Here is a 15,342-nt window from a genome sequence, read left to right on the forward strand (position 1 = left end):
CAGACTGCTAAATGAGGACTTATTAAAGTGCTGCCGCCTCATAGTTTGACATTTCAGAGCTTCTGGTGGAGTTTTAAATCGCTGCCTCTGCAAATGTCACTCGCTGACTCTCTGGAAGGGCTGACCATATGAATAGAAGCTAGTCTTGGCGATAGATTGTGTGAGAGAGCGCGAGTTTGTGTGGCTGTATATTCAGTGGGTCCGTATAGCACGCTGTTCCTTTTTTTTTAATTGCACATTTCTGTGTTTCCATCCTTCCAGCTACGTCAGATGGGACTCGTCAAGGCCTGGACAGCATGAAGGGTGGAGTGTGTGCCACGCAAGGCATGAAGGTGGTCCTAAAAGTGGGGCAGAGTAAGTCCTCTCAACTCTCTTTCTGCTTTGTCTCGCACACATCCGCTCTACATGTGAGCTATCTCATGTGTGATGGACTCGTACACACACTCAAAATCACTTAACACACTGTGATATTAACAAGCATTAGCTCCACATCTCCCATCATCTCACATCTGTGCAGTACGGAGCGGCACACATTAGTGCGCCTTATCTTGCATGCAGCCTCTTCCACTTTTAAACTGTCTCTCTAATCTTCCTCTTCCTTACACATACACGTACCATATAGTCTGCACACCACACACGCACACGTACCTTTCTTAATGCGTGTGTTCTTGCTGAGCATATTAGGTCTCGTTAAGTGGTAAGAACAGCGAAGAAGTGTGGGATCAGTCAGCTCTAATGAGCCCTGTTGACTCCCTTCTCACTCTGCCTTTTAACTGCTACTGACTCATGCTGGACACACACACTTAAACACACGCTGAAACTTAGACGCACACGCGCGCGCACACACACCAGTCTGCATAATCATCAGCTCACACGTGCACATTAAGTGGACACGGACACGCGTGCACCTGAGGTGTCCACGGCCGGGAAACGAACACACAGACACACACACGCACAGCAGTCCCGCCAGCTACAGCGTGATAACAAAATGACTCCATTCTGCGTTACAGCACACAGTCAGTGATTTTTAATGACTCGTAGCTGCACACACTTCTAATTTGTTTGGAAAATATTCACAGCTAATGACCCTCACACGGAGGTGTTTTTTTTTTAAGCAGCAAAGGGGGAAAAAAAGGCTAATTTAAGCATTTTCACTGGCCTGCACACTTCTACACATAATAGGCACCTGTCCTTCACACGACCCCCCTCACGTACACACGTACAAACACGACCAGCCATTTCTATTTCCTTGATCTATGCTGTGTTATCAGGACTTGTGTATTGTAGGTGCTCTTCAGCAAAGAGCCAAGTGGCGCTGTTGTTGGCTCTATCAGCCCGTAACATCAGCATAGTCAGCTTGGCTCAATAGAAATACCACCACACACACACACACGTACACACACACACTTTATTTCCCCTGGCTTTTTCACCACACAGGCGATGGAAAAGCTACCTTCCTTTTGACACACATACAAACCACAGCTCTGTGAAGAAGATGCACACACACCTTTTTCTTTGTTCTTCTTCATTTTCTTTTTAAATAATTTTAATAATTTTTTTTATAATAATCTTTCCCACTTCGCTCCTTTCCTCACTCAAACTACTCCCTGCAACACTCCTTGCCTCCTTTCCTTTCAAATTCCCCTTTCCCCCTGTCTTCACCACCCCATTCCGCTTTGCATGCCGGCCATCTCTCCTTATTTTCACTCTTTTCCTCTGTTTTCCTCATCTTATCTGCTGTGTGGCTGAAAGGTCACGTCTGTGTTGTTTGTCGTCTAAATAAGCGGCGTGCCGCCTCGTGGTGATCTCTGATGAGATATGGCGCTCGAGGGACCCACACTTGCAAAAGAACCCACACATATACATTGAGCTGTCGCCTCGTATTTTATTCTTTATATATCTTGCTTGCTCTCTGAATCTGTCACATGCACACTGTCTCACACGCGCACAGCTCGAACCTCCTTCTACGAGCCCCTGCTGACCAAACAGCAGTTCCTATTGATCCAGCCGGCACCACCCCGAACCTCTGTTTGGTTTATTGTCAAGAGGGAGCCGCCAGCCAATATCCTTACCCTTCTCTAAATGTCAGCACATATGGGTTGATGGCTGTGCTTGACCACTGTACAGTCATGACTACTATAGTCAAAAGCAGGTTGCTATTTCCATCTACAATAAAGTGGATAGCTCTCATTGTTGTATTTCCCAGTCCCAAAGCTATGACATCACTACAGCATTATTGGATGGTTGCGGTGTCATCCCAGAGCACATTAATGTTAATATTGAAACTGTGCATCAGAATTCATCACAAGTTCTTAGCAAGTTCAACACGTCTTGATATGAGTTTTACACCAGATGCCCTTCTTGACACAACCCCACCGGGAATTTGTGTCCCTGGGTGGAATTGAATTGAATTATCAGCCTTTCGCTCGTCAATCAAATGTGTATACTTTGTGTGTTAGAGCGTGCTGGAAAGTAGACCCCCAGCTGAGAGACAATAGATACGACAATGATTAAATCAGACACAGCACAAAAACAGGAACTGGGGTGGGGGCGGGTTGCAAAGCAGCTTGCAGATGTAATTGTGAGTAAGCTAAAGAAGCTTCAATAGCAAGCCCTACATATGACAGCCAGCGAGGCGTGTAGAAGTGTATCAGCGGAGCTATCAGCTGATGGGGGCCGGCGCTTAGATCAGCCGACCTGCTGGGATTGCAGCTGAGCTCGACTTTGTGGGGTGCCTGATTTAATGCCGCGCTTGATTAACTGTAAGTTTGCGGTCACTTTATGTTGCACGAAATGTTGAACTCAACAGCCCAGCGCAACTCTGTTCTTGCAGCCCACTGTTGGACAGATGGCTCAGAAGCTAACAAAATTAGTATTTTCTGAACCATCTCTTTCAGCTTCGAGGAGTCGCACTTATACCCACAATGGCCGCGTTAGCGTGTAGATGTGTGCGCACGCTTGTGCCCGTGTTTGCATGTGTCACATAAACTCACTTTAATGCCATCACCATTACTGAGGGCTTGCGAGACAGATGGCCTGATTTAGCGACTACAGATTACAAGCCGTTATGGCCTTGTGTAAATTCGCTCAGGCCAAAACAACAAACGACCTCTCTTTAGTTTCCCATTCAAACAAATGGAAAAGTGCTTATACGCAGCACGTCGAAGCCCAGTCAATATGTGCTCCCCTATAATGGGAAGGGAAGGGGGTCCTTTATTAAACCTCTTCTGTCTCTTATTTCGCTGGCTGGCTGTCTCTCTCTTTGCTAATGTCGCTTATTGGTTCCAAATCAGAGAGCTTTGGCCGTTGCAGAAGATGGAGGCTGTCTCGGTATTTCTGTAATTCCTCGCTTATTTTTCCTCCCAAGGCCCATATGGACTGCCTCCAAAGAAGGAGCCGGCAGCGGGACGCACCACCAGCAAAAACCCAGGTAAGCAGGAAATCAAATAGAGATAATCCACAGCAGATCCATCCACAAAATGGATGGAGGGAATAAGCAAAGACTGCTAGATAAAAAAGAAAAGCAGCAGGGAGAGGGGAGGGTGGAGGCGACAGATGGAGAATGTGCAGCGGTGACATCTGCGGATCTCTCTGTTTAATTCCATATTTCTCTCTCCTTCTCCCCCCTACTCTCTGTCCCTCTCCTCCTCGTCTCTGCACCCGGCCCTTCGAGCTAAGTGCTGCGGGCGGGGAACGGATGGCTAATAGCTACCTTGGGAGAAGGACAAGAAAAAGTGAGGGAGGAAGAAAGAGGCAAGAGGAGGAAGAGAGACAGAAGGAGAGAGAGCAGCGACGACATTTCAGAGTTATTATTGTCATTAGTTTGGGGGTGAGGGGGGTAGTGTGCGCCGTAGTTCTGTCTAGAAAGAATGAGAGACGGAGTGAAGAGAGAAGAGGAGGCAGGGGAGTGATAGAACAGAGTGGGTAGAAATGGGAGGCACATAAGGAGGGGAAAGAAAAGAATAATTGAAAAGCAAAGAGGAGAGGGGAAGAGAACAAGGAGATGAAAATGGAGAGAGGCAAGATTCATGCTTCACCTCAAAGTTATTCAGTGAAGGGGAAAGAACACGATTCACTCTCAGCTGCGTTCATTTCTCCTTCTCTCTCTTTTTTTTTCCTTTTTTGGGCGAATTTGCGTACTATACCAGATGTGGGAATTGAACCATTCACACATTTCTCAATCACTTGTCCTCATATAGGTGAGAACTGTATGTGTGAATCAGCAACAATAGTATGCATTGTTTGTGCTCGAATGAGAGCGGCGAAGCACGACGGCGAGGATGATTTAATCGCACACCTAAGAGGGATTTTACACATTTTTGACTTTCAGGCAAGGACATATTAACACGCACTTAACCGCGTATCTAAAAATGATCGTTATGACATTCGACACAGCAGTTATGCCAGAATTTCTAATCCTCGTGTGAATACGCTCGAAATCATCTCGGCTAATAATTGGAATACTGTTGCTTATTCACAGTTTCTCATTGTGTTTGCGTGGCTCTCTTGGGATGTAAACAAATAGAAATACATTATTGGGATATGAACAAGAAATGCTCTCTGAATAGATATGAAAGGATTGTTGTTTTTTTTCCTGTCAACTCACTCGAATCAAAACCATCACTCATTACAGATGTCCGCTGAGGATAAACGTCTATAAATGGGTTCCAAGTCAGAGAACAGGAGACTTAAAATCATTATTTTCTAGGTAGTTTGAAGAAGAACCAAATGAATCATGATTCTTGTTGATGCAAAGTGCTGAAATGTTCAAAAAAAACCAAAACATTTTGTATGTGAAAGTAATAAGAGGACAACAGATTTTAAAAAAATGCTCATTTTGAAATTGAAGCCATCAAAATGTTTGGAATAAAATGAGGCATAAAAAAACAGGAACAGTTGTGTAACAGTAAACACCTCATGGAGCATCTACCTTGAAAAAAAAAGGTCAGTATCATGGTTGGTGTGAAAACAACGATCTAGTTCAGTTATATTTATATAGCATCAAATCACAACAGCAGTCCACTGAGTGCTGACGCTGCAATAATGCAGAGTAAAACCCAACAATCAGACGACCCCCTGTGTGTAAGCAATTGGCGACTGCGGGGAGGAAGAACTCCCTTTTAACAGGAAGAAACCTGTAGAGCCATATTCAAGGAGAGGTAGCCATCTGCCACCACTGGTTGGAGGCAGTGTTGGGAAGGTTACTTTTAAAATGTATTCCATTACAGATTACAGAATACATGCCCCAAAATGTATTCTGTAACGTATTCCGTTACGTTACTTAATGAGAGTAACGTATTCTGAATACTTTGGATTACTTAATATATTATCATGCTGTTTACAACTACATGAATGTACTATTGCTGTGATTTATTACTGTTACTGAAGGTCCGCGGCTCCGAACCGTAGTAAAGGGACCTCTGGCTAATACGGTGGGTTCTGTGTCGGGCTCGTAGCCGAAAACTAGCTTTACTTTGTTGTCTTGGTCAACTTTGCTAGCGAGAGACAGAGAGAGGCGTTGAAAGGCTGCTCCAACTGAACGTATTGTTTTTGGAGGAAAACACGAACACGGTGTACAGTCGAGTCTTAATAGCTTACTTACAACTGGGCTCGTCAGGCTCTCTTCTTGGCTGCAGTGGTTATTATTATATTTACATGCTTCCAGCTCCCGTTTTTGCTTGATGACAGCTCGTACTTTTCCTTTTTCTCCCTCCCTCGCTCACAGACACATAACGTGTATGGCAGTCCATTCTCCCTGCAGCACGGACTACACTGCCTATGATGCTACATTCTTTAGAGCTATACCTGTAGCATTCTGCCTATTAGCTTAGCACAACAACAACAACAGGCGCTCTCTCACCCAGGAAACACGCAGAGAGAGAGCGTCACCCTGTAACCATGGCAACCATAACGCTGCCACCTGGAACAACAGAACGTAGCTGTCAAACAAAACCCAAACAGTCCTGACCCGCCACAATATGAAACAGGGAAGTACCGCCGTGTAATCCATTTATTTCAACAAAGTAACTGTATTCTAAATACCACCTTTTTAAACGGTAACTGTAACGGAATACAGTTACTCATATTTTGTATTTTAAATACGTAACGGCGGTACATGTATTCCCTTACTCCCCAACACTGATTGGAGGTGAGGGTGAGGAAGACAGGATAGAAGAGGGGTAAGACTATTTCCAGAGAGATTTAATCATGTGTGGTTTACAACATGAAAACATCCAGAGAAGTTTCTCGGTGCAAAGAACAATGTGGAACGATCGTGCTTGTTAGGCCTTTAGCGTTAAAAACAGGTGGCAGACGAGGCATCGCTGCACCGACGGATGGAAGTTCAAGTACTGTACAAAGGGAAAAATACACCTTCTCTCAGCCTGAGCCCACTTAAGGTGGATTAAGGTGTTGAGGAACTGTGATCTGATCGCTCAAAGGGCGACCGTTGTTTTTGACGTTGATGATGCCTTTAGGCTAAAGAGGAGTGCGTGTTATCAGATCCCTGATGATATGAGGAGAATTAGTGCAAATGGACGGGGTAACTTGCACATCTGTGTGTTGTGTTTTTCTCACAACAAGGCCATCCCACATTCTGCTCATTGGAGTAAAAAAAGTTAAATTTACCGAAAATAATTCGATGTCATGTGAGAATGGGAAACCCAGAGGATTCCCAGACTGTGAAAAGATGTGGACAGTGTGGGGAACGTGCTCCTGTTTGACTTGTTGTAAATGTTTTACTGGCATCAAATTCACCATGAGCAATTTTTCTTTTTTTAAATGAGATTAATCGGTTTCAGTATTTGATACGTTGCGCATTTCACCCCCAGTAACTCGGATAGGCTCCTCCCCCACAACCCTGAATTACACGAGTGGATGATGGCATTTTCATATAATATCATATTGTTTGACTGACTTGCAAAACGATATATTCTGTTTCTGTTTACGTTTAACACAACATCCCAACTTTTTCTATTTTTATCAAATTTGTTTTGCAAAGCAGAGAGAAGCTAAGACTCACCCATTCCGGTTATTTGCACGAAATAAACAAAATACAAGTAAAAATTCAGATTATAGCTTTGCATTACAGTCCTAATGTGCACCCATCTAAGCCACTGATTACGACAAGGACATGATTTGAATTTCCGCTCCCGTTGCCAAGCCGCAAGCTTTCGCTTTTCCTTTCACCTGCTTTTCTCTTTTTTTTGTGACACCTCAAATTTCCTAATGCGATTCTATACGAAGGGCTCTGGTGCACATCCTCCAAGTACAAATGGATCGAAAGAGACAAATTAATTCTGTTTTTTTTTTAAAAAAGCATTTTATGTGGGGAGCAGCAATGAGATGCCATAATGCATGAGTTACTGCTGCTCTAGGAATTATGTAATTTTGTCACATCCTCTTGAATGTATTCATATAAAAGGTTTCTGATGGAAGCACGCGCTCATTCACACTTTATTTTGACAAAATGCCTGAAATTTGCATTTGTGCGTCAGCCCGGTGGAAACATAACTAATGTGGCGAGTGTTCGGAAACGGCTCCAAAAATATGTTAAAAAAACGAATATGAGACCAATTACTCCTCTCGGAAATGTGACAGCTGGCTCAGAAGCAAGGATGATACGACACCTTGACCCGTTCTTTCATTTCTGACCTGTTGCGTGTTTCTCTCCGAGGTGGAATCCGCTAATGATATGAAATAGAGGGAAGCAAAAGAGGAAAATAAGGCCTCGGAGTCTGAACTTGTTTGATTTAGAAAAAAAAAGAAGAATTAACACAGAAGAAAGGAAGGAGACGTGCAAAAATAAGGGGAGTGAGAGGTGCAGAAGGAGGGGTGAAGGAAGGGGATATAATAAGGAGAGCAGGTGAGAGGCGGCAGTCATAATGGAGACGGAGAATGAGGGATGTTGGGTTAATGGCGGGAGGAAGAAAGAGGAAGGAGGAGCAGGGAGTGTAATCGACTTCTGGCATTAGTGCTCTGCTCCCAGTCAGTCCAGCGCGGCAGGGGGCCTCGCAGCAGGGGGGAGGAAAGGGGATGAGGTGTGTTTGCTCGGATGTGTACGTCAGTATCGCTTGTGTGTGCGCCTTTGTGTGTGTTTGTGCTGCAAGGTGCTGAGCTCAGAGCAAGGTGGGTCATTACAGCTACAATAACCCGAAGATAGAAAGAACCACGGAGCGAGGGGAGGGCAAGGAAACGGAGGAGACGCCGGAGAGAGACAGACGGGGAGAACAGAGAGGGATGTGTGCCAAGAATAATGATAGACCAATCCAGAGGCCCTATATAGCAAAGACTCGCATTACCTGCCTTAACCAGTTCGCAACTCACATACACATGCCCGGTGCCAAAGCAGTCCGTATCAGCCCTGTTTTTATAAATGCACACGCACACTCGCACACCTCCACACCATCATTCACCTGCTGAGTTCTGACCCGACCTCCCGCGGGCAAGGCAGCGAGCTCCGAGGCTGTGAAGATCTTAGGTTTCAGGCGAGACGCGGGGCAGACAGAGACCCGAGTGTGACAGACAGTTTGATAAACAGACAGACAGATAAAAAAGACAGACGGGCGGGCAGGGAGGCCAGCGGGCAGGCCGAGTGTGTGGTCTGGTGGTGGCAGCGGAGGGGGGAGGATCTCTTCATGTGGCTGGCTGTAATGCTAAGTAAATACAGTTGTTAAGGTTAGGGAAATAGAGTGTATTACCTTGATACACACTGCGGCTCAGCCAGGCTGTCCGCAAGAGTATATACTGCGCAGTGCACTCGCGCTCACTGCGGACATTCCTCGCTGCTTTATAGGGACTGCTGTCCACTCCATCACTTCAATAAAGAGACCACATATAAGCTTCTGTGAGAGTTGCTGCATTCCACTGGTTTATGCCTGCTAGTTTGGGCTCAACCATCGTCATTACTCATGCTATTGTGGTACAGAGCCATAAGGAATGGTGTGTTTATTTAAAAGCTCGTGAAAACGCAAGCATTGCATTGGTCGTGATGAATTGTGCGGCGCCGGGAGCAGCTTGTGCTACCGGAAGTAAAGATTGTTCTGTGATTCGTTTCAGGCGGCACGGGGAACTCCAGCCAGCCTCGGGGACCCTTCGGGGAAGAAGGCAGAGGTGAGAACGGGCCTCTCCAACCCTCCAACATCGCTCTCATCGCCGGCGCCGCGGGAGGCTCTGCCTTTCTCCTGCTGGTCACCGCCGTGATCTGCGTCGTGTGCTACAGGAGGCGGCACGCCAAGCACTCGGACACCCACCACCCTCCGCTGTCGCTGTCATCCCTCACCAGCCCCAAACGGGGAGGCGGCGGGGGCATCACCAGCTCCAACAACAACGGCTCCGAGCCCAGCGACATCATCATCCCTCTGCGGACGTCAGACTCGGCCTACTGCCCGCACTACGAGAAGGTGAGCGGGGACTACGGACACCCTGTCTACATTGTCCAGGAGATGCCGCCTCAGAGCCCAGCCAACATCTACTACAAAGTATGAGGTGGCCTTTGCTCCGGCCAACTGGACGCACCCGCCTCCCTCCACCCGTTACCGACCAATCCCTCCTCCCCACATCCCTGCTCCAAATGAAGCCACAGCAAAGCTTTCCATCACAGCTCCAACCCTGATCCCCTCAATACTGCCAGTATTGCCCCTCCGACCCCCCCCACACCCCCAACTCACTACCCTGTGAGCCTGCACCCCTGGCCACAGTTGTGTTTCTAGCCGAGTAAGCCTCCCCACCCCATTCTCACACAACCAAGTGTGTGTAAAGGGCAATGTCGTAACCGTGCATAGCCTTTGTTAACAAGGCCCTCGCGAATAGGCAATAGGCTCTGAGTGCCCCCCCTTCTTGTTAACTCAGAGCTAAATGAGCCCCCCCCTCCCCCCCACACATGCTGAATTGAAGAGTCCTCCCCTAAACGCCAGTGTGCATGTGCAGCACACACTGTTTTTTTTTTTAAAGGGGTAGGGACCTGCCGTTGGGAAATGTGATGTTTTGAAGAAGGAAAAAGGAGAACGCAAAGGACAAGAACAGCAAGAAAAACGACTCCCGTGACCCCCACTTAGCACCGCAGAACTCCATCAGCCAATCAGAGTCCGGCCCCTGCCACTAACTCAATAATAGGATGCTAGTTTGTGCGTGTTTGTTTCTCCTGAGAAAACGCGGGGGGAAGAGGGGGGCCTCGGACTCGCCCGATCAGCACCGTCCGAGCGGCGGTCACATGACCGAGCCAGGGGCCTCTACGCGAGGTCTGACCAATCGGTGACTCTCAGAATCTTGTATATTTTAATAATGCGTGTGACTGTGAGAGCGAGCTACGAACTCGGTCAATAATCATGGCGGTGCTGCTGCTCCACATTAGACGTGTGCGTGCAGTTAGTGCGCTTCAAGTACGGCAAGTTTGCATATGCGCGCGTGGGGTTTAGTCTGTGTGCGTGTGTGTGTGCGCGCGCTTTGTGCGAGGGTGACTGTGCGAATGCGTGCGTTCTTTAGACTTGTCTTAAATACCAAAACACAAAATAGTGAGCGAATATCAAAAAAAAGTGAGATTTTTTATCGCTATTGACACTTATAGATTATATATATGAATATCCAGTAAATAATTTCTAGATGGGTTTTTTTTTTCCGTTTTCTATTGTTTTGTTTTACCCACTCTGTTTAAACTACGACATTTTTTTTTGTTTTTATCTATTTTTCTTTTTCACAACTTAGAATGACCTTGTTTACCCTCCACCCACCCCCACCTCCCCTTTGTATATTAATTTAATCCCTTTTTTGTGTTTTGTTTAATTTTTCCGGTGAACAGAGGTCGTTTCTCTCTTCCTCTCTTCCCTCTCTCATTCACTCCCTCCCTCCTTCCTCCTCCTTTCCCTCCTTCCCTCTAGGGTCTCTGAACTCTGTGTATATTTTTATAGCTCCTTGTACTATGCCGTAGTTTTGAAGTTTAGACCTCGTTTGTGGAAGTGTTGAGGTAGAACCATCTATGAAAGTTTTTTCTTTTCCTTTCAAATGTTTTTTTTATTTTTTTCGGAAGTGAAAAGAAGTTAGGGGCGGGGATGGTGGGGAAGAAGAATAAAGGGAGAACGGGAGTGAGAGAGAGAGAGGAGAGCTGCCTGGGGTGGAGGAGAAAAGCGGCGTCTGAATGCAGAAGCTTAAAAAAAAAAAAAAAAGGTAGTGGGGAGGGAGGGAGGGGAAGACTGAAGGAATTGCACACTTAAGAAAAAGAGGCTGAGGGGAGAAGAGGACGGGAGAGGCAAGAGCGCGAGATGAAGGATCCCGAGGAAAGGAGGGATGGAAGAGTGGCCGGTGAAGCAGAGAAACCTCTTCTTTTAATGGAGAGTCTCCCGTATGGAGGTGACGGACCTGCATCCAAAAATGGATTTTTTTTGGAGGAGTCGAACTCTTAACCACGACAAGGAGAGATCTCATCACGCACACACCCCCGCACACACAAACACACACACCTACTGTGACTCGCATTTTGGATTTGTTCCTCTTTTCCGCCAAAATTTTTGTTGAAATGCATCTCTGTGTATCACACGCGCACACACACACGCGCAAAAGAAAATCCCACTTCTCTCTGACACACTCTGACGCCCTCCCAACACAACCTAACGCAAATTTCACACCTTTTAATGACTGTCACAAATGCCTCTTGATTGCATTGAATGGCGTACATTGTCTCTCACACCCGCTTGCACTCCCAACACTCACACTTGCACACACGCGCGCGCGCGCTCAACAAAAATGCTGATTGCTTTCATATGACTCTGTTTCTGTGATTAAGACTGACCCAACGGACACGGGAGGGATGAACAGAGCGACTGTGTGTGTTTTCTCCTCCTCTGCTTTTAGATGCTCCCACGCTTTCACAAACACACACATACACACTCACACTGTCTCTCTCTCTCGCGCGAGCGCACAAACACACTAGTGCCCAGCACCTCGACCTCAGAGGGCAATAACATCGCTGTGTTCAGAGGTGCAATGTGTTCACATGTGCATACTAATAAAGCTATTTTGTGTTGCTCAAACATGCTTATGGCTTGTGTGTAAACTGGATGGCAGTGGAGAGCTTTTTTCAAACACACACACACACACACATACACGCAAAGCCTCCAATGCTGTAGCCATGTTTTTCTGTGCGAAGCCAGTGTTTAATCTGGACCTTCTGACATTTCTCAGCCGTGTTTTTTGTACCTGACGTCATACAATGAGATACGTTTCACGCTTAAGTGTCACACTCGTCTTAAACTGACTTTGTTGGGCACACGATGATGTCCGGATATGTTTCGTTTATTCGTTTTTGTTTATTTTTTTTAACCCAGTGGAGGAGTTTGTATTTGACTGTATGAAAATTGATGACAAAGATGAAATGACTCAAGTTCTTCTTTTTGTACAACTGCCAACATGTGCTGTGTTTTTCTTTATGTACGCTGTTAAGTCGATGTCTGTTTAAAGTTGAAACATGCTCAGAATACCTAAAAGTATCCTCCAAGCCAAATGAAGTGTCTGTTACTCTCCCTTCAGCAGCTTCTGCGACTCATTGTTTTATTTTTTTTGTGTCCACGAGGGCGGGGCGGGGTGGAAGTAAACTTTGCGGACTTTCACGCCGTCGATTCCGACGAGGAAGCCGCTGGCCTGTTTTCAGCCCGCTGCGCTCCCTCTCCCTCTCAGCAGAATGTCAAGTATCTCTTGGACTTCTTCTTCTCCTTTTTTTTTTATTATTATCGTTTGGTTTTCATGTCGATGTTATTTCAAAGTTGTGTCTCTGGCTCTCACCGTTTGTGTTTGACTGGTCGACTCGACGTGTTGGCTTTTCTAAAAAAAAACAAAAACAACAACAACATGGACACAGCTGCCATTGGTTGTTTTGAAAAGAGAAAGAAGAAAACGCTGTTTCTATGGAACCGGGGTGAGAAGGGGGGGAAATAATGATAATAATAATAATTAAAAAAAATAAGCAGCCACTGCTTAGCTCCCTCACCTCTCCGCTGGTGAAAGTGTACGTGTGTGTGTGTGTGTGTGTAAATGTGTGTGAGTATGTGTGTTTCTTTGTGCCAATAGCCAGCGAGCGGAGGCCACGGAGCAAAGGTGGCTCATATGTGACGTGTTGAGACTTTGTATTTGGGACACCTCCATGTGAGAAGGGTTTTTTTTTCTGTGTGCGTGTCCTCTCCTCCTCCTCTTCCTCTCTCCTCCTTTGCCCTCCTCGTCTTACTCATCACAGCGACCCCTGAGCCCCGCTCCCTTTTCTTCCACATTCCCCCCTCGCCTCCTCCTCCCCCTCCCCCCCCCCCCCCCTCCAACACACCTCTAAAGAGAGGAAAAAACTAGTACATTCCTGGTTTGGAAAAAAAAAAGGTTGAATAAAAAAACAAACAAAAATGTTTAAGCACCACTCTTTTTGTCCCGTTGTGTGATTCATTATTGTGTGAGGGTCTGGCTGAGAGCTTTTGTTCTGCCTGTGTGTGTGTGTGTGTGTGTGTGTGTGTGTGTGTGTGTGTGTGTGAGTTCCTGAGGCCTGCTAACCCTGCCTGTAATAGAAGGTCTGTCCCCTTATCTCTGCTCTGGGCTCATCTCAGCAGGGGCTCTTTCACTGCCTCTGCTAATAAAACACACACACACACACGCGCGGTGTTATCAACAAGTTATCAAACCCAGCTTCGTTAGTGTTGAGCGTTGCTTGGCAACCTATTGACAGAGCTGATTTCATCCTCCATCACCCCTCTCTATACCCCTCTTCCTCCTCTATTTCCCCCTGGCTCCTTCTAGCCCCGTGGAACGTTTCTATGGCAACTGTTAGCGTCTTTCTCTCTTGTACAAAATTCGCTTCATCCGGATGCGGGTTTGTGTCAGTGTGTGCGTTTTAAAGCCCCTGCAGGGCTCGATGTGCCACCAGGGTGGCCTAAGTCTAGGTGACCAGGCAGCTGCCTTTGCTCTTTGATCTGTGATGTGTGTGAGTAGATTACAAGCAATCCCCCCCCCCCACACACACACACACACACACACACAGACTGAGCCCACCTACACAAACACAACCTCACTGTCACACACTGGCATTGATCCTGAAAGACACTTGTCATTGCCTCTGCCATGACAACCTGTCAGCGTAACTGAGGCCAAGTACAAAGAAGGTTTGGGAAGAAGTAAACATTCAGTCGGGGGCAATCTGCTAAGACTTCTTATCGATGGCACAGCTGCAGTCAGCGGCGCATTTTGTCACTTTCACTTCGCTCCGTTCACATGCAGTCCAGCAGGTAGTAATCTTATAAACCTTGAGCATAACCTGCTTGGAAACACAAATGGTGTTTACTGGAACTGATAAACAGAATTTTGAAGTGTTTTCAAATGAGACCTGGTTCAGCAGTTTCAGGGTTTTTTCTTTGCTTTTTTAAATCCCCCAAATCCCTGTCGTAGCACATTTTAGCAGTAAGTCAGTGTTTTAGTAGGCCGCACTGCATAATACCTGAACACTATGACAGAGGAATGATGCTCTTACAAATAACCTATGATGGGGATTTCACTTATGCTGATAAACCAAAGTGTTACAGTCACCTTTCTAAGATTGTCAGGGTCTCTTAGACCAGAACAACTTAAAGGAGTGTCTAGTTTAACCTGCTGAGGGAGGCTGCTGCCATCAGTGATAGCCATAGTGTCCACAACAATGTTCAGATACATGTCAAAGTAACATCCAGGACCCGATGATGATTACCCAATACACCTGCCAGTGGAGCCCGTTCTCACTCCCGAGGTGTAACATGCCGACGTTTTGTCACGTCCCGCGGCGTTCCTGAGGAACGCGAAAGGAGACCTTCGGCGTTCTTATGGTACGCGGCGGGTTATGGCCGAAATCCAGTGCAATGACGCTCCCGCGGTAATAGACGTTCCAGCCCTGTATTCCAGCCCTAAACCTAACCTTATCACTAGCCCTAACCATAACCTTTTTCCTGACCATAACCAAGACTGATGTTAAATAGCGTGTTTCTAAGCGATTTGAAGAAAAAGAGCGAACATGTGTAGATTGAGTCCATACGGTTCTCATTTTTCCGAGGTCGTCATTTAGGAACGTGGTGGGTAGCCGAAAACGTAATATGTTGACGATTTGTCACCTAGCGTAAAATGTTACGCTTTGGGAGTGAGAACGTGTTGGCCAGTGTAATGTTGTGGCTGACTGGACTATGTTGCCTGATTTCACCTCAGCTCAAGAACCAGACAACCTTTTTAAACACAGGTTTGATCTACTTGTTAGGAAGAGCCAGCACCTGAGCTCAACTCAGAGCAATGCTGTCTAAAAGGCCACGGTAAGTGAATACACCAGTGTGAGGGTTTATCGAACCAATTTGTACTTGA

At 46.3% G+C, this 15,342-nt stretch overlaps 1 protein-coding gene and 1 long non-coding RNA gene across 2 annotated transcripts in view; both read left to right on the forward strand.

Moving 5' to 3' along the window:
• The window catches only part of efnb3b (ephrin-B3b), a 96,317-nt gene extending 84,774 nt beyond the window's left edge, over window positions 1-11,543 (forward strand). The window contains exons 3-5 of the mRNA XM_085141553.1: window positions 262-354; window positions 3,368-3,430; window positions 9,058-11,543. Of these exons, the coding sequence (XP_084997679.1) occupies window positions 262-354; window positions 3,368-3,430; window positions 9,058-9,485 (584 nt within the window). The 3' untranslated portion in view covers window positions 9,486-11,543. The remainder of the gene's footprint in view (window positions 1-261; window positions 355-3,367; window positions 3,431-9,057) is intronic.
• On the forward strand, window positions 3,438-7,308 carry LOC146521615 (uncharacterized). Its single transcript, XR_014870893.1, has 2 exons — window positions 3,438-5,186; window positions 6,149-7,308. It is a non-coding gene; the product is annotated as an uncharacterized LOC146521615 (long non-coding RNA).
• Window positions 11,544-15,342: the final 3,799 nt, after the last annotated feature.

The sequence above is a fragment of the Neolamprologus multifasciatus genome, chromosome 3, assembly GCF_963576455.1.
Source record: "Neolamprologus multifasciatus chromosome 3, fNeoMul1.2, whole genome shotgun sequence".
In the NCBI taxonomy this organism is placed as follows: domain Eukaryota; kingdom Metazoa; phylum Chordata; class Actinopteri; order Cichliformes; family Cichlidae; genus Neolamprologus; species Neolamprologus multifasciatus.